The 19,118-nt window shown below is 38.7% G+C and overlaps 1 protein-coding gene across 1 annotated transcript in view; it reads right to left on the bottom strand.

The window, feature by feature from the left end:
- The window catches only part of GABA-B-R1 (gamma-aminobutyric acid type B receptor subunit 1), a 297,561-nt gene that overhangs the window by 154,163 nt on the left and 124,280 nt on the right, over positions 1 to 19,118 (bottom strand). The window contains exons 9-11 of the mRNA XM_068225678.1: positions 14,215 to 14,342; positions 11,648 to 11,789; positions 11,392 to 11,542 (exon numbers count right to left, since the gene is read on the bottom strand). Of these exons, the coding sequence (XP_068081779.1) occupies positions 11,392 to 11,542; positions 11,648 to 11,789; positions 14,215 to 14,342 (421 nt within the window). The remainder of the gene's footprint in view (positions 1 to 11,391; positions 11,543 to 11,647; positions 11,790 to 14,214; positions 14,343 to 19,118) is intronic.

Genomic DNA, 19,118 nt, shown 5'->3' with positions numbered 1-19,118 from the left:
CACTGTGTTTTCAAACGCCAACGGAACTTGATGAATAGCTTAATGATCCAGTATTTGCTTCGGTCACGAAAATATAAATATAAATATATATACATATAATACAATTCAATATAATTGAAATAAGTAACCAGGATCTTGTAGATTAGTTTTTTAGAACAGTTGACGTAAAAAACAATTGTGAAGAGAAAAATGGTAAAAAGTGCAATACCGGAAACAAATTAAAAACGTATATGCACAAAGTGCTATTTCTTGAAGATAAAAATTCAGGTCGTAATTGAAGTAGTCAAAGACAGCGCAAGGCATGAGTTTAAATATGAATGTGAAGACCCAAAATGCAGGTGGCAATATAGTATATTAGTATACAGTTCAATTCGGAAAGTAGGTTGTTTTTTTATTTTATTTTGAGGAGAGGTGAAAAGGAAAGATAGAATAAGTTGACAAAGGAAGAGGATTAGTAGATAAGAGAAGATTAAAAGGATTTGAAGTTAAAAGATGGGAAAGGATAAGATAGGGAAATAAAGGAGGGGTGGTTTAGGATGGGTTAGGAGGGTGGGTTAATGGAGGTAGAAAATGTGGGTAGGACCTTTGTAAGGCATGGAAAATTGAATTTGGGTTTAGAAATGTAGAATTTTTGAGAAGAATTAGGAAGTCAAATAGGATATTGGGTTTTTCAGAAATGCCATTTAAATTGAAATTAGGGTTGAAGTATTGGTCAAGATGAATAAAACAATTTTCAGCAGTGTTTAGGAGGGGGCCTTTGTTAATGATTTTAAGTATTTGTCTTTATCAATATTGGTGAAATTATGTTTGGAGTCTTGTATGTGTTGTCCTATAGCGGAGAATCTGTTGTATTTAATGGCGTTGATATATTCGGAGTATCTGATGTTGAAGTTGCGGCCAGTTTGTCCGATGTATGAGGAGCTGCAGTTGTTACAATTATATTGAATTGTATTATATGTGTATATATATATATATATATATATATATTTATATTTATGTTTTTGCGACCGAAGCAAATACTGGATCATTAAACTATTCATCAAGTTCCATCGGCGTTTGAAAACACAGTGCCTGACGTTGAATATGTCGCGCTGATCTTCGGGAGCTGGCAATTGACTTCAATTGAGCTACTTGTCTTCAGCTTCTGCACGATTTTGGATTTTCATATTTGTTGGATTGTGTAATGACTTTGCGCCTGACAGTGTATGCAAGCTGGCTTATTTAACTATTCTCCGCTTCTCATAAACATTATGAGACAATGCCGAAATTTGCGTGTGCTATGCCGCTGTTCAGAACATTGCGCCTTGCTTCTTTTCAGTGACTTACCTTCTACTTCTTCTGAATTTTACAGTGCCCATCCCCGTTATTTTATATTGCCTATTAAACTGTTTTTATGTGGACTTGATCTTTAATTTCCTTATTACCTATGCATTGTCGAAACCAGTACCGCTTCCACTTTTAATTAAATAGGAATGTAACTCTACATTTCGTATTTATTTGTATTGAATAGGTTGAAACACATTATTTATTATATCAATTTAATTGTGATACATTTCAATACGGAACATTATGAAATTTTTATCTTTAAATCGTGGTCAGGGTCAATAGCAAGGATAGAATAGTGCTAATGGGCGATTTCAATGCGAGAGTTGGAAATAGAACTGAAGGATACGAAAGGGTGATTGGTAAATGTGGGTAAGACATGGAAGCTAATAGGAATGGGAAGCGTTTGCTGGACTTCTGTGCTAGTAAGGGTTTAGCAGTTATGAATACATTCTTTAAGCATAAGATTATTCTCCGCTACAAAGGGAGGCTAGGGGTACCAGATCCATAATAGACTATATCTTAACAGACTTCAAATTCAGGAAATCTGTTAGGAATATACGAGTTTTCCGGGAATTTTTCGATGATACAGACCACTATCTGATCTGTAGTGAATTAAATATCTCTAGGCCTAGAGTAGAGAAAGTGAAATCTGTCTGCAAAAGAATAAGAGTAGAAAATCTCCAGGATGAGGAAATTAGACAGAGGTACACGGATATGATTAGTGAGAAGTTTCGAACAATAGACTGTAAAGAGGTTCAGGATATAGAAAGAGAATGGGTGGCATGCAGGGATGCTGTAGTAGAAACAGCAAGAGAATGCCTAGGAACAACTCTGTGTAAAGATGGGAAAAGGCAAACATCTTGGTGGAATGATGAAGTGAGAGCAGCTTGTAAACGTAAAAGAAAGGCTTATCAGAAATGGCTCCAAACAAGAGCCGAGGCAGAAAGGGATTTGTACATAGATGAAAAAAACAGAGCGAAACAATAGTTGTTGAATCCAAAAAGAAGTCGTGGGAAGATTTTGGTAATAACCTGGAAAGGCTAGGTCAAGCAACAGGGAAACCTTTCTGGACAGTAATAAAGAATCTTAGGAAGGGAGGGAAAAAGGAAATGAACAGTGTTTTGAGTAATTCAGGTGAACTCATAATAGATCCCAGGGAATCACTGGAGAGGTGGAGGGAATATTTTGAACATCTCAACATAAAAGGAAATCTTCCTGGTGGTGTTGCCAACAGTCATGCTCATGGGGAGGAGGAAAATGGTGTTCGTGAAATTACACTTGAGGATGTGGAAAGGATGGTAAATAAACTCCATTGTCATAAAGCAGCAGGAATAGATGAAATTAGACCTGAAATGGTTAAGTACAGTGGGAAGGCAGGGATGAAATGGCTTCATAGAGTAGTAAAATTAGCATGGAGTGTTGGTAAGGTACCTTCAGATTGGACAAAAGCAGTAATTGCACCTATCTATAAACAAGGGAACAGGAAAGATTGCAACAACTATCAAGGTATCTCACTGATTAGTATACCAGGCAAAGTATTCACTGGCATCTTGGGAGGTTGTGGTCAATCGCTGAGAGGAAGTTTGATGAAAACTAGTGTGGTTTCAGACCACAGAGAGGCTGTAAGGATCAGATTTTCAGTATGCGCCAGGTAACTGAAAAATGCTACGAGAGGAATAGACAGTTGTGTTTATGCTTCGTACATCTAGAGAAAGCTTATGACAGGGTACCAAAAGAAAAGATGTTCGCCATACTGGGGGACTATGGAATTAAGGGTAGATTATTAAAATCAATCAAAGGCAATTATGTTGACAATTGTGCTTCAGTGAGAATTGATGGTAGAATGAGTTCTTGGTTCAAGGTACTTACAGGGGTTAGACAAGGTTGTAATCTTTCACCTTTGCTGTTTGTAGTTTACATGGATCATCTGCTGAAAGGTATAAAATGGCAGGGAGGGATTCAGTTAGGTGGAAATGTAGTAAGCAGTCTGGCCTATGGTGACGACTTGGTCGTAATGGCAGATTGTGTGGTATAGATGTTGATTCCCATAGGTAATCTGAAATATTTGTTCTGAATGAGTAAATTTATATCATCTGATGGCCAAACAGGCATCAATTTTTGATAATGAGACGAAGTGTCTCATAGTGCATTTGCACTGCCGGTGGCTAAAATTAGCCTACGCAGTGGCCTCCACGGTATGCACTAGCCAGCGTCTTGGTAGGTGTACTAGGTACCAACTGATGAGCCCAGCCTGGCACACGAGGGCAAAACGCTGGCAACCAGGAATGAGTTGGCTGGAAAATTTATAATGTCCAATAACGGACCATTTATATTGGTATTATGGCAGATTGTGCCTAAAGCCTGCAGTCTAATATCTTGGTACTTGAAAATAGGTGCAATGAGTATGGTATGAAAATTAGCCTCTCAAAGACTAAATTGATGTCAGTAGGTAAGAAATTCAACAAAATTGAATGTCAGATTGGTGATACAAAGCTAGAACAGGTAGATCATTTCAAGTATATAGGTTGTGTGTTCTCCCAGGATGGTAATATAGTAAGTGAGATTGAATCAAGGTGTAATAAAGCTAATGCAGTGAGCTCACAGATGCGATCAACAGTATTCTGTAAGAAGGAAGTCAGCTCCCAGACGAAACTATCTTTACATCGGTCTGTTTTCAGACCAACATTGCTTTACGGGAGTGAAAGCTGTGTGGACTCAGGATATCTTACTCATAAGTTAGAAGTAACAGACATGAAAGTAGCGAGAACGAATGCTGGTACAAACAGGCGGAAACAATGGCAGGAAGGTACTCTGAATGAGGAGATAAAGGCTAATTTAGGAATGAACTCGATGGATGAAGCTGTACGCATAAACCGGCTTCAGTGGTGGGATCATGTGAGGCGAATGGAGGAGGATAGGTTACCTAGGAGAATAATGGACTCTATTATGGAGGGTAAGAGAAGTAGAGGTAGACCAAGACGACGATGGTTAGACTCAGTTTCTAATGAATTAAAGATAAGAGGTTTAGAACTAAATGAGGCCACAGCACTAGTTGCAAATAGAGGATTGTGGCGACGCTGAGTAAATCCACAGAGGCTTGCAGACTGAACGCTGAAAGACTTAACATTCTATAATGATAATGAATGATGAATGAATGAATGAATATTATTATTATTATTATTATTATTATTATTATTATCCATAATGTTATTACTATATATCATTCACAAAATAAAACTACTGCACCGTAGAGAGAAATTTTTTTCTACAACATCCATAAGTTGTTCCATTAGAAAAGTTTACCATACTAGCAGAAGGAGAAGGAAGGAGAAAAGACAGCATGGACAAGAACCATCAGTATAATACTTGCTTCTGTCAGCTATTAATTCCATGTAAACAATTTTTCTTTGTTTACTCCTTTTTTTTTCTTTCCGTTTAACAAGTTGCTTTATGTCACACCGACTAAGATATGTGTTATGGCAACGATGGAACAGGAAATGGCTAGGAGTGGGAAGGAAGCGGCCGTAGCCTTAATTACTGTACATCCCCAGCATTTGCTTGGTGTGAAAATGGGAAATCCACGGGAAAACCTTCAGAGCTGCTGACAGTGGAGTTTGAACCCACTATCTCCTGAATACTGGATACTGACTGCATTTAAGCGAAGGCAGCTATCGAGCTCAATACTTCTGCTTCGGAGTGGGTTGAAATAGAAACAGTGGAAATGCATGAGAAGAATGGAAGCCTGTAATTTTGTGTGATTGTTGATATTATGATCATAGCCACATTACCCCTAAATTTTGGTATGTGACTTTTCATTGGTATGGGATTAGAATCGCAAGCAACTTAGTGAAAAGTCAATTCTGCTTCTCTGCCAACATGCCCAACAGCACTGATGATTTCATGTCAAGTATAGTAGAATAAGGATACACTGTAATTGTCAAACTGTTACTGCAAAAAAAATATGTACAGGTAATTGCTTGACATTCATACATTTAACCTCAAAGTACCCTACACACAATCCCCCGGTGGTGCTAAGCAAGCAACAGCATTGGTTACTGGATCTAAAGCTCTGCTTTTGGATATCCCAGCAATCAGAGGATACACTACAATGCTGAGCATGTCTGAAGTGACGATTATTGTTTATTAACAGAGTATTTTACAGGGATCTGAACTTCTGGCACCTCTGAGGAGTGTTGAGAGGTTACTAAATGGATTTAGCTGGACCAAACTGGGTTTCTCAGTACAGTACATCAGGCTTCATCATCCTATTCCTAACTTACTCATGGAATAAATGCTCAGGCAAGGCAGCTAGCAGGAGTAAAATATCTGAGTTGAAGAAATAGATGGAGAGTAGCGACTTACTATGTAAGACCACGTGGATAGTGTAAACATAAAAGAATAACATAGGTCCAAAATTTTTGGCTGCAGCCTTGTCAGTGGAGGATAGAATAATAATGGTCATTTTTGGCAAGGAGATGTTGTGTGCAATGAGGAGTGTGGTGGGGATAGACAGACAAGAGAATGGAAAAAAGGAACGGTATTCTAATGTTAAGGCAGGGATGAGGACGTGAGTTGACTTAAGTTGAGAAATATTCACAGTTGTATCTATTAATATAGCAGGCGAGATCATTAACATAGTGATCGTTTAATATCTTATAACTCAGGCCAATATAGGTAATTTATGGAGAGAAGTACGTTTAAAATGAGATAAAAACAATCCAATCATACTCATCAACATACCTAATAAATAATAATAATGTTATTGGTTTTACGTCCCACTAACCACTTTTACGATTTTCTGAGACGTCAAACAAAACATCGTATGCGTTAATAAAAAAATGGAGACAATGAATGTATGAAATTAAACATTATGATAATAAAACTCATTACCTCCATAAATACGGCAAGCTTTCCCCTTATTCATTTATATACTTTTTGTCGTGGAACTTCTGGCACTATCCAGGCACTTGATAGCATACCTAACCTAAACAATGCAGTCTCTCTTATCTCAGTTACAGCAGTTCAGGTAAATCCTGATGTAAAAAATGTAGAGAACAAGCATGAAATATACTTAAAAATAAAGGTCTGGCTTTCAACAACCGCAGTTATCCAAAGAATGCTTCCAATCACTATGTATTACATTCGGAAGTACAATTTCTTACAAAATTGTACAAAACTACTTTAATCCTCCTAGTCAATACTATACATTTTACGTCCAATTAAGACAAAACTTTACATATAAATAGACATGTTTCGACCTGGCATTGTGTCATCCTCAGTAAGACATGTAAACTGAATTAAATAACATAGGAAACACACACAATGAAATGTTAATTAAAAAGTTTTTTAAAAACATGATGAAAGTTAAAAAACTGTGAAATGTTGATCGTTAAAACAGTCTTGAGCTGGAGGTCTTTCTGTTTCAATGTTTTGTTGTCCTTTGGTGTGGTTCAACTGGTATCTGTATAACTTTTGACTTGGTTGTTTGTGTTTCGACATGTGCTGATATACATAGGCATTATTGAGGTTGAACCATCTGATTTTAGTATTACGTGGCCCGCTTGTATCACCCGTGTTCTCAGACTAAGGAGTCCAGCTCTCGACTGCAATAGACTGAAATACCTCGCAATGTATTTGAAATGTCGGCAAACTATACGAAATATACAAAAAACAACAACATAGTTTAACTCAGAAGAAGAACTAAATAGATTTTCACTGTTTGGACTATATAAATGGGATTGAAACTATTTTTTAAAGTTTTAAAAAGATGGGATCTGGAATCCTCTTGATGGCACTGAAGAATAATAAATAATGTTATTGGCTTTACGCCCCACTAACTACTTTTACGGTTTTCGGAGACGCCAAGGTACTGGAATTTAGTCCCGCAGTAATTCTTTTATGTACCAGTAGATCTATCGACATAAGGCTGACGTATTTGAGCACCTTCAAATACCACCAGACTGAGCCACAATCAAACCTGTCAAGTTGGGGTCAGAAGGCCAGCCCCTCAACTGTCTGAGCCATTCAGCCCAACAGACAGTGAAGATGACGTCATTTGGGATGACGACAACGCCAGTAGCTGGGAAGTTGGCAGCATAAGATGATAATTCAAATTAAAGCAGTGATTAGCTTTACTGTGCGATAGGTAGAGCCCTGCACTGATATACAAAATATTATCCGCATCCGCTCTATATCCGCACTTCCTTCATCTGCACCCTCATCCGGATCCGCAAATGGTTATCCGCATCCGTGGATATTGCAAATATTAACTACAGTATAAATATAACATCCAAGGTAATGAAACGAATAGATCTGTTAATATAATACAATAGGCCTGATACCTGGCGCCCGACCCAACAGTCTCAGGTTTACGAGGGAATTTTTTCTCTTGCGACAACTACCAACATATTGACCTTTGTTGCTTCCTTCCATTAATTGTGGGCAGGAGCCAGTTAGGCTTCGGTCAGATTTACGGCTTTTTGGTCTCAAGTCTCTTTATATATGTCACAATTCTCCAATAACACTGTCAAGGGTCACCTAACGACAAGCAAAAATAAGAGTATGCCTGAGTGAAAATTAATAAACTTCAATATCCGCGGATATTGTAAATATTATCAGCAAAATTATCCGCACTGCCATACAGTTTGCATCCGCCAAGACAGTAACTTCGCGGATATCCGTGCAAGGCTCTAGCGATAGGCCTACTGCTCAAGTGACAGAGACAAATGACTGGCTATTAAGTTATTTTGTATTAGGCCTAATATTGCATAATATGATAAATAAAACAATATGTCCTATCACAAGTTTCTTTAAGAACAGTGTAGAATACATACATGTACAATTTATAGTTCTTATACCCAGAAGTCATTGGACAAAATGGGAGGCTATCGCATATTGAAACTATGCCTTACTTTTTACGGCTATAAAAGCAGAGAAAAAGTGGGTCTAATACACGAGGAAATACAGTATTTTATTTATTTAGCGTATGGCTAACACATCACATTCTTCTTCTTCTTCTTCTTCTTTTATGACCACATAGGATCACTTTAGTCAGTCCGTCGTTCAGGTCTCTTTGAAGGGATTGTTCGGGCTTTGCGGTCCTCCCAGTACTTCTTCAGACGCTCCGATCTTCGTGCCCTTTCCTCAGTTGAAAATGTGCGTGTTGTTGGTTTGTTTTGTGTAAGGGTAAAGCGGAGGTTTCTATTCTTGAGTTTTGTATTCAATTTTATCTTATTTTTGGTGTCTTCTGTTGTAAGGCCTATTTCCTTCAGATCCTCTCTTACTTCTCTGATCCATTTACATCCTGTTGTGGTATTTTTTGAGACGAGATTGTGTTGTACTAGTTGTTTCAGAAGTCTCGAGTCCTGCATCCTCATGATATGTCCAAAGAATCCCAGTCTCCTCTTACGCATAGTATCTGTAATGGGTTCTAGCTCTTTGTACACGACTTTGTTAGGTATTAACCGCCACTGTCCATCTTTCTGATATTTTTTGTTGATACAGGTTCTTCCAATCCTCCTTTCAATTTTCTGAAGTCTGTCAGTCTTTGATTGTTTATTCAGGTAAAAGAGTGTTTCTGCTGCATATGTAGCTTCTGGTTTTATAACTGTGTTGTAGTGTTTTATTTTTGTATTTATTGATAGACATTTCTTTTTGTAGATATCCCATGTTAATTTTTGTGCTTTAGCTAATCTATTTGTTCTTACTTGGATTGAGATTTTTTCATTTAAGTTATGTGTTATTACTTCTCCAAGATATTTAAACTGAGTTACTATTTTGATTTTATTACCATTTATGGTGACTTCTTTTAGCTGTGTTGGTTTTTGGGGCATAATTTCTGTTTTTTCAAATGATATTTTGAGGCCAATTTTATTTGCAATGTTTTGAAGTTCTGATATCTGGGTTTTTGCTTCTTTTATGTCCACTGCTAGTAATGCTAAATCGTCAGCAAAACCCAGGCAATTTGTTTTGATTTTTCGGCCAATCTTTATTTTGGGGGGACATTTTCTAAACCATTCCCTCATTACCATTTCTAGAGCACAGTTAAATAATAGTGGTGAGAGCCCATCTCCCTGCCGTAGTCCAGTTTTAATTTCAAATGTCTCTGATGTTTCCCCCCTAAACTTCACTTTTGACTTGGTATTGGTGAGAGTCAATTTTATCATGTTTATTAATTTGGGGTGTAGTCCAAGGTGCCTTAAAATTTTAAACAGAGATTCTCTATGGATGCAATCATAAGCTTTCTTGAAATCTACAAATGTTATCACCATATCTCTGCTTCTTCTCCTGTTATAGTCCATTATCAACTTAAGACTCATGATCTGATCAGGACAGCTCCTCCAGGGTCTGAAACCTCCTTGATATTCTCCTAGTTCTTTCTCAAGTTGTAAACTTATCCTATTAAGGATGATTATTGAAAATATTTTGTATGTTATGTCTAGGAGAGAGATTCCCCTGTAGTTATTAGGGTCGGTTTTGTCCCCTTTTTTGTGCAGAGGATGAATGAGGGCTGTTGTCCAGTGTTCTGGTAGTTCTTCTTTAATCCAGATAGAGACAAGTTGTTGATGGAGGGCAACTTTTGCTGAGGTTCCTGCATATTTCCAGATTTCCGCAAAGGTCTGATCTTCTCCTGGCGCTTTGTAGTTTTTTTAATTTATTCAGAGCTTGGTAGACTTCCTTTATTGTGGGGGGATTGATGTTTTCTGGTGATGTTTTTATCGGGGTGTTGGTGTCCAAATGAAGGAGTTCTGTAGGTTCCTCACAATTTAAAAGCTTGTTGAAATGTTTAGCCAGAATTTCTGCATTGTCTTTATTGTTATGGGCCAGCTTACCATCTTCATCCTTCATCAGTAGGGTCGGGGGTTCATATTTTTGGAGCTGCTTTCTGAAGGTTTTGTAGTAGTCCCTTGATTTAGTTTTACTGAACTGTTCTTCAATTAACTGCAGGGTGTCCTTATGATGTTGTCTTTTTATTCTTCTTAAGACTTGGGTAGTTTCTTTTCTCTGTTTTACTAGCTTTTGATAGGATATTTCTGTCTTTTGGGACTGATGTAATAGCCATGCCTGATGTCTTTTCTCCACATCACATTATAGATACAATAATAATAAATAATATTTACAATTTGAAGTATTTACAGGTTCAAATTATTTACATATTCAACACACAAGGGTGAGAGCAGAAAAAAGTCTCTTGGGTTTCCCTGGTAGGCAGTGAGAGGACACTGCTCCACAATGTGCCGAACTGTTTGCTTCACAGCACCACAACTGCACGCTGCCGAATTAAGTATTCCCCATTTATGGAGGAAGTCGCCACATCTGCCATGGCCAGTGCAAATAATGTTGATAGTTGTCCAGGTCTTTCGTGGAAGATCAAAACCCTCTGGTTTGTTTTTCAGCCATGGTAGATAGTGATATTCTGATGGAGCACTGGATATCCATATTGCTTCCACGCCTGAAGCAGATTGAAGTTAGCGTCTGCTAGGTTTCTGGCTGTTCTAACAGGTGGGCATCTTGATTTTAGCCTGTTAATAAGAACATCATTCATGTCACCATGGATTGGCTACTGAATGTTGTTAGTTATTTTCTTATAATCTCGTAGGAGAGCATTTTCTCGGCGGAGGTGAGGTGGTGGAATATGGGATAGAACAGATAGCCAGAAAGTGGGAGTAGATCTAATTGTCCCTGATATCATACACATAGTGTGATTCAGCTGAGTGTGAATTAATTTGGTGTGACTGCTGTTCAGCCATATTGATGAGCAGTATTCTGCAGCAGAGTACACAAGACCAAGAGCTGAAGGCTAAAGAGTCTGTCCAATAAAACATGTATTTGAGGATTAAAAGAAATTCTTATTATCAATATAAGCAACTCCATTAAATATCCAAGAGAGGATTTTAAAATACGGATATTAATTTAAATCCTTGATAACAATATTATTTAGCATTTTATTTCAGATTTTAAATTCAGTTACCAAATACTTCAGTTTTGGAATAAATATTCTTTCCAATGCAAAAGGTTTGTTACCTAACAATTAAGAACCTTAGAAGTTTAAAGTAACAAACATACCTTCTGTGACGATACCAGACATTGAAGAAGATGAGACCTATGGCTGCCACTATGCCAACACATGAAACAGTCCACATACAGATGAAGAGAGGCAATGAAACAGTGCGCAGGACTCTCCGAACTATAGTGCGATCTTGAGGTACTTTACCTCCTGAAAGAAAGCAAAACCTGAAATGACTCTTCTGAAATTATATTTATCTGCATTTAATTCCAAGTAGTTAATGCAGATCCAAGCTTTTAAATGTGAGACATTTACCAATCCAGTGCTCCTTATTAAGCCAAGTGAGATTGTCAGCTTGTGTGTCATAATAACCCAACTTCACATATACACCATCCACCATCTGCTCAATTTGTGTTAGGGCTATACGATCACCCTGTGAGCTGAATGCCACATGACCCTGTAACCAAACATTCTTTTTTTTAAACAAATAGAGTCTAAAATAGTCAACAAAAACCTTCCATTACATGTACATCCAGCTTAAAGGTGATCATGGGCTTAGGCTTTAACTGACAAATGGTTATTGGGCTCGGGCGAGATAAGAAGACAGACAAATTAATTTAAGGTATCAAGTGTGAGGGTGGATGAAAGGTTAAGAGAAGAGCAGTATGGCCTTAGATCAGGAAGGTCCACATATTCACAGCAAGACAACTACAAGAGTATCATTATAAGTGGGGTAAAGATCTACCGATGGCCTTCTTGGACTTTGAGAAACCACATGATCGTGTGTGCAGAAACAAGGTATGGGAAGCCTTACAGTAAAAAGGTGTTGAGAAGCAGACAATAGAAAGAGTGAGGGAGATGTACCGTGGGAGTGTCAGTTGTGTGAAAGTAGGAGGAGAGAGAACAGACTGGTTTGAGCAAAAAAGTGGATTAAGACAAGTGCTCTGTTACCTTTGCTCTTCATTGTAGTAATGGACAAGCTAATGACAAAAGTGGCAAGGAAAATTTGGGAAGGAAAAACAAAAGATGATGATGTTTACAGATGACTTGTTAGTCTGGGGAAAAAAGGAAGAGGATATCCAGGAACAGTTAGATGCATGGGAAGATGAGGTGGAACAATATGGAATGAAATTTAATGCCAAAAAGAGCGAGATAGTGATCACAACTATAAAGAAGGAGAGACCTTCGAGAGGGATAATGCTTGGAGGGGAACAGCTTAGGGAGGTAGAGTGTTTCAAGTACCTGGGAAGTATCATAGAGGAAAGTGGAAGAAATGAAAAGGAAATAATTGAGTGTGGAAGACGAGCAGGAGCATTCCTGAAAAGTGTCAGAAGCTTGGTTTGGAGCAAGGATATCCGTAAGAGAAGCAAAAGGGTGATATATAGGATGTACTATATACCTATTCTGACATATGCAGCAGAAACTTGGGTAATGAGGCAGGGAGCCTTGACTAGGATACAGGCAAGTGACATGAAATTTCAGAGAAGCAGGATTGGAGAGACAAGAATAGATAAGATGAGAAATGAGAAGGTTAGAGATATACTGAAAGAAGAGCCACTAGAGAACAGGATAGAGGCATCTGGACTGGTATGGACACATAAAGAGAATGACAGGGGAAGGGATGCCGAGGAGGATGCACAAAATGAAGATAACAGGAAAATGACCAAGAGGAAGACCAAGAAACAGGTGGATAAAAGTAGTGGAAGAGTGTGTACAGAGAAGAGGAGAAGACTGAGCAAGAGTGACGAGGGAGAAGTGGTGGGAAGACACAAGGAGATGGAGAGGCTTATGTTCCACGCAGACCTAGCCAACAGTTGGAAACTGCATATGATGATGAAGAGTGAGTAATGAAAGAAATTTTAGTGCAGCAGTATTGGTGAATCAAGACTATCAAACCAGGCTGAGCGGCCAGAATGTGGACTAAATTGCTTTTAGGTCATCAGTAAACAGTGAGTAGGTACCTATTGTAACCAACATTAGGTGTATTATTTCTACTTGCTTCATTATTAAACTATTATATTCATCACTATAACTTCATATGATGAGAATGCCAGAAGAAAGTTTGCCAAAATAGGCATACAAGGAAATGATAACAGGAGTGCTAGACTCAGCTAGGGGTCTGTGATCACCAACCCATGCTTCCAAGTTGAGAGGCCCTGGGGTTTCCCCTGTCAGTCACTTCTTGCAACAAACAGCGGAGACCATGGATGTATTCTATCAGCCTCCACCGACAAGGAGAGGGATGCTGCAAGAGTCAGTCACTTTCCATGGTATTGACATATTATTAGATAAGAATACAGAGGATGTTGAAATATTGCTGGGCTTATACTTAAAAAAAAAAAAAAAAGAATTTAAAGAAATAGGCTGCATGGACCTCGAGCAGTTCAATATTGCAACCCTATATGCCATTTTCTTCATTGTGAAATATATCATAGGTAACACAAAAATCAATGAACTTATTCCGATAATGCATCAAAGACAGAACGGTAGCTGCTACCAAAGGAATACGCAATGTAAAGAACCTGTAGAGGCACCATGCCTATAGACCCAGTTGTAAAGCCATGCGAGTTGAAGATGTCTTCAATAATTACGTATGGAATATATCAGATCTGGGATAAACTTACAGTGTCAGTCTACGAAGGAATATAAGAGATAAAATGTGCCCTGAGAATGGGAGCAGCAGCCCCACAAAGCTAATATATGAGCTGAAAAGAGAAAAAAAAACTACATACACTGAAGGGATTGAGATTGTCCCTGTTCTCTAACAAGCAGTGCAAGCATGTGGAGAAGAGGAGGAGGACCAGAAAGAAGCAGAAGACATGCTACTGAAGAGTATTTTCCTACCACATTTCTCAAAAATACTATACTAGTTTAGTACTTACTGATACTCCTAGAAACTGTGTGCTGTTTATGGCAGAATAGATATCATCTGCTATCTCCTTATCTGTATAAGTGAAATTCTTCAAACTTTTACCATGTTTGTGAATACGTTCCATTGTCTTGTTGAAAGCTGAAAACAGAAATATTTTAATTTAAGTTATTTTCTCAACTTAACAATTCATTCATAAAATACAGAGTGCTTTAAATTTCTGTATATTGTATTGAAAGGTTGGTACAGGTGCTACACAATATAGGACAGAACTCTTATTACTCCATCTCTATTGTGGCATTATGTTCCATATAAGCACCAATATAATGGCACAAACCTCCATCTCCATACAGGACCATCATTTGTTCTCATTCAAACTCTGTTATTTGCTTATTCTGTGTCCCTTTAGTTCTCTATTTATATGTCTAACATAGCCCAGAGAACATGGTTGGGCCCAGCAATGCAAAAATCACCCTGCAATTCTAAACACTTGCTTAATACCAATATAAATGGTCCGTTATTGGACATTATAAATTTTCCAGCCAACTCATTCCCGCTTGCCAGCGTTTCACCCAGTGTGCTAAGTTGGGTTAATCAGTTAGTAAATAACACACCCACCAAGACGCATGGCTAGTACATACCGTGGAGGCCACTACGTAGGCTACTTGGAGCCACCGGCGGTGTCAATGCACTATGAGAGACTTTGTCTCCTTACCAAAAATTGATGCCTGCCTGGCCATCAGATGATATAGATGTTGATTCCCATAGGGAACCTGAAATATTTGTCCCGAATGAGTAAGTTTACAATAGCAATATAAATGGTCCGTTATTGGACATTATAAATTTTCCACTGGGGCGAAACGCTGTCAACCAGGAATGAGTTACCTGGAAAATTTATGATGCCAATAACGGACCATTTATATTGGTATTGTAAATTTACTCATTCGGGACAAATATTTCAGGCTCACTATGGGAATCAACATCTATATCATCCGATGGCCAAGCAGGCATCAATTTTTGGTAATGAGACAAAGTCTCTCGTAGTGCATTGGCACTGCCGGTGGCTCCAAGTAGCCTACGCAATGGCCTCCATGGTATGCATTAGCGATGCGTCTTGGTGAGTGTGCTATTTACCAACTGGTGAGCCCAACTTAGCACACTGGGGCGAAACGCTGGCAACCAGGAATGAGTTAGCTGGCGAATTTATAATGTCCAATAACGGACCATTTATATTGGTATTGTAAATTTACTCATTCGGGACAAATATTTCAGGTTCCCTATGGGAATCAACATCTATATCATGCACTAGCCATGCATCTTGGTGGGTGTGCTATTTACCAACTGATGAGCCCAACTTAGCACACTGGGGCGAATGAGTTAGCTGGAAAATTTATAATGTCCAATAACAGACCATTTTTATTGGTATTACAGTAGAAGTCCGCTATAGCGAGAATTCATAACAGCGAAAAATTTACTCGCTATAACGGATTGTCGTTATTTCCGATTTTTGTATAAAAGTCGGAAAACCCTTCATGCACCTTAAAATCGATATGAAACGGCAATCAGTTTGTTCAAAACTTGCGTTTTCGTAGATGATATCCACACTACGGCTTACTTGTTTGTTATTTTTCGTAATCCGATACTACGTGAAAGTGTATGTTTAATTTCATTCCGAAAAAAATATAGTACCGTATATTTCCGAATCCAAGATGAACCCCACTTTTTCCTTCAAAAAATTTAAATCAGGCTCAAAAAGAAATTTGTAAAATCATATGAATGCCTTGTCTTACAGTAGGCCTACGCATTTTTTGACTATTTTTAGACGCCGAACATTGACTTTCGTCACGCCGTATTTCTTTATTTTTGGCGGCTGCACAATCATTTATTTCCGCGGGTTTGATGACCATTAATTCAACATTGGCATCATAATACCGAAGAGAACTCGTTGAAAAATTTCCGACAGTACCTATTCCATGCGTCTGTACAATACAACGATCCATCAGGAAATTATTCTTGCTGTCTATAAAACTGTTACTTTTACGCAGCGTCAGATATAACCGGCTGCCGCTACATGCACGTCTCGCTTGTCGGGTTCGGCCAAATTCAGCGGCTAGCGATGTATTGGCCTAATCGCGAACGTTGAAAGTCAACGAACGAGTTTATTGCGCCACTGTGTGGCCATTCCGCCCTTGCGTTTTTCGTGCACATGCCTCACAATTTCATCTTCGACTTCTTTAAAGCGTCCTTGTTGCGGATCACTGAATGTATTTTTTGTTCAGTACGCATTTTTTTAAGCTCTTTGTCTTCACACTAATGCCAAATATTGGCTTTAGTTAGGCCTATATCGTATTTACTTGCGGCTGCACAATTATTCTACATTATCGTGTGTTTAATAAACATTAACTTATAATTGGCATTATAATATCAACTAGAACCCGTTGAAAATTTGCCGGCAATATCTTTTCCACGTATCTTTACAATACGACTATCCATCACGAAAATATTCCTGCTGTCTATAAACCTTAATTTTACTAAGCGTCAAGTACAATAGACGCGTTATGACTCTGCCACTGAGTAGCCATGGCTTTTCTAAGAATTCGAAGGGCCGCACGCTTTGATGCCATTCTGCAGATTTGAGAAACACACAGGCTCTGTACAACCGGTTGTCGCGGCTAGCGATGTGTAGTAAAGAGGCGGTCGTTTATTGTCAACGAGTTCTGTGCGCGTGTGAAAAGAAGCAGCGTGGTTACCGCGGTAGTTGCCAGTGGTAACCATTAACTTACTGTTAGGCCGCGAATGCAACAACCCTTGAGTTTTCGCATGAGATTCTGATTTTAAAAAAGTATTGGATTCGGAGAAATACGGTATCATTCCAGAGACTTCTGTGGCAAACACCTCAGCTTTCTTCTTCAAACAGCGTCATCTAACCTAACCGTATGTGTAGTCTATCATGAAAACATATTTGAAACGCATGTAGAAAAATAACCTCCTCGCGAAACATTTATATGTAAATAGCCGTAACTAGACGCGAGAGGATATGAAATATCCTCTGAAATCAGTGATGTACTCTGCCATATCTTGAGGTGTATCACATTATTACTTAATTTCCGTACATAACATTAAAATTAAGATATCGTTTACTTCAGTCTTTATTTTTAACGAGTTAACAACTGCTATCGGCCACGTTGTTTACACATTTATTACGAAAACGTGTTTTCCTCTTTCATTTCGAATTTTCTTTAGAGAACAGCAGTCAATGGGTATTACTAATAAACTCCAACATCGCCTTTGAATGTCAACGAGAGAGCTCGCAAATGCACAAAGTGAGAAAACTACCGTACCGATGATGATCGATAGCATTTTGTTGCAAACGTATCAGTTTTCTTATTCAAACAGCGTCACGTATCCTAACTTAGCCGTACTATACGAATGATGAAAACACACTTCAAGCGCCAGTAGGGAAATTATACCTTTGTCGCTCTAAATTTTCATAATAGCCTTTCCGTAATTTAACCAGACGCGACAAAATATAAACTAACCTCTGAAATCAATTAAGCACTCTGCCATATCTCAATGTGTATCCCATTCTTACTTAATTGCAGTATTTAGCCTCAAAATCAAGCGTCGGCTTAGTCAGCCTTATATTTACGGAGTTAAAAACCGTTATCGGACACGTTATTTACGCATTTATTACGAAAGTATGTTCTCTTTCAATTCGAATTTTCTTTACGGAACAACTGTCGACGGATATTACTAATCGACTCCGACATCGCCTTCGAATGTTGACGAGAGAAATCGCTAGGGCACATAGCGAGGAAACGATGCCGAAGGTAATCGATCGCATGCAATATCATCGCTGGGGAGCATAAATATCGGTAACGGAAAAAATCGCTCGTAATAACGGATGCGCCAGTGATAGGGTTCTCGCTGTAACCGAAGGACGATACACAGTTTAAGATAGGAATTTTGGAGGGACAGAAAAATGCCGTCGTTATAACGCAGTTCTCGTTATATGCCGTACTCGCTATAGCGGACTTCTACTGTATAAATTTACTCATTCGGGACAAATATTTCAGGTTCCCTACGGGAATCAACATCCATATCAAACGCTTGCCAGACCCTGGTTTTTGCATTGACTTTAAGTTTCAAATGAGTTATTATAACCTGTTCATTCACGCAGTCATTCAGTTCACCCATAAAAGCTGGTTCAATGAAACATCTGCAGAACTGTTCTGAAATGGATAAGGTCAGAATAGCCATGTTGATTGCCAACGTCAAAGTTGGACAGGCACGCTAAGAAGAAGAAGACGTCTAGGATAACTCTCTTCATACTCATGACTTAAATAAATACCTGCACTAATTAATTCATTTCATTCATTCATTCATGAAGGGAACTCTCATGAAGACTGCAATTATAGACGTACAAGAAATGAATATCAATCGGGTGCAGCGTGGGCAACGTCAGACGATAAACTAAATGTGCTGACGGCTGATCCCTTCACAACCAGTAGCCCCACCCAACATCCGGAGGGCCACTGCTGCAGATGCCGAGAGAACAAAGCTGGAGAATGATCATCGACATCCACTCCGTAGTCACCAAGCTGCAAGGTCTCGCCTCAGATTCTGCAAAAGCTTCCTTGCTAGGACTCTGCCGCTGGAGGGAGCACCAGAGACAAATCGTCTTAACAGATGGAGGAGCTCACTGCCCACAGACGTGTCACCAAAAGAAGAACTAGCTCCTGGCGCCGACCTACCTTACCCTGTATGGAGGTCCCTCAACCACTTAAGATCAACCTGAAGAAATGGGGGATTCTTCCGGCAAACACAGACACCTTGTGTGAATGTGATGCTAAACAAAACCCAAGCCACCTACTTATCTGTCCCCTCCTGAACAACCCATGCACATCACAAGATGTT

This window comes from Anabrus simplex, chromosome 1, assembly GCF_040414725.1.
Source record: "Anabrus simplex isolate iqAnaSimp1 chromosome 1, ASM4041472v1, whole genome shotgun sequence".
NCBI lineage: Eukaryota > Metazoa > Arthropoda > Insecta > Orthoptera > Tettigoniidae > Anabrus > Anabrus simplex.
Note: the sequence above shows the minus strand (reverse complement) of the source record. Positions and strands in the feature narration are given on the sequence as shown.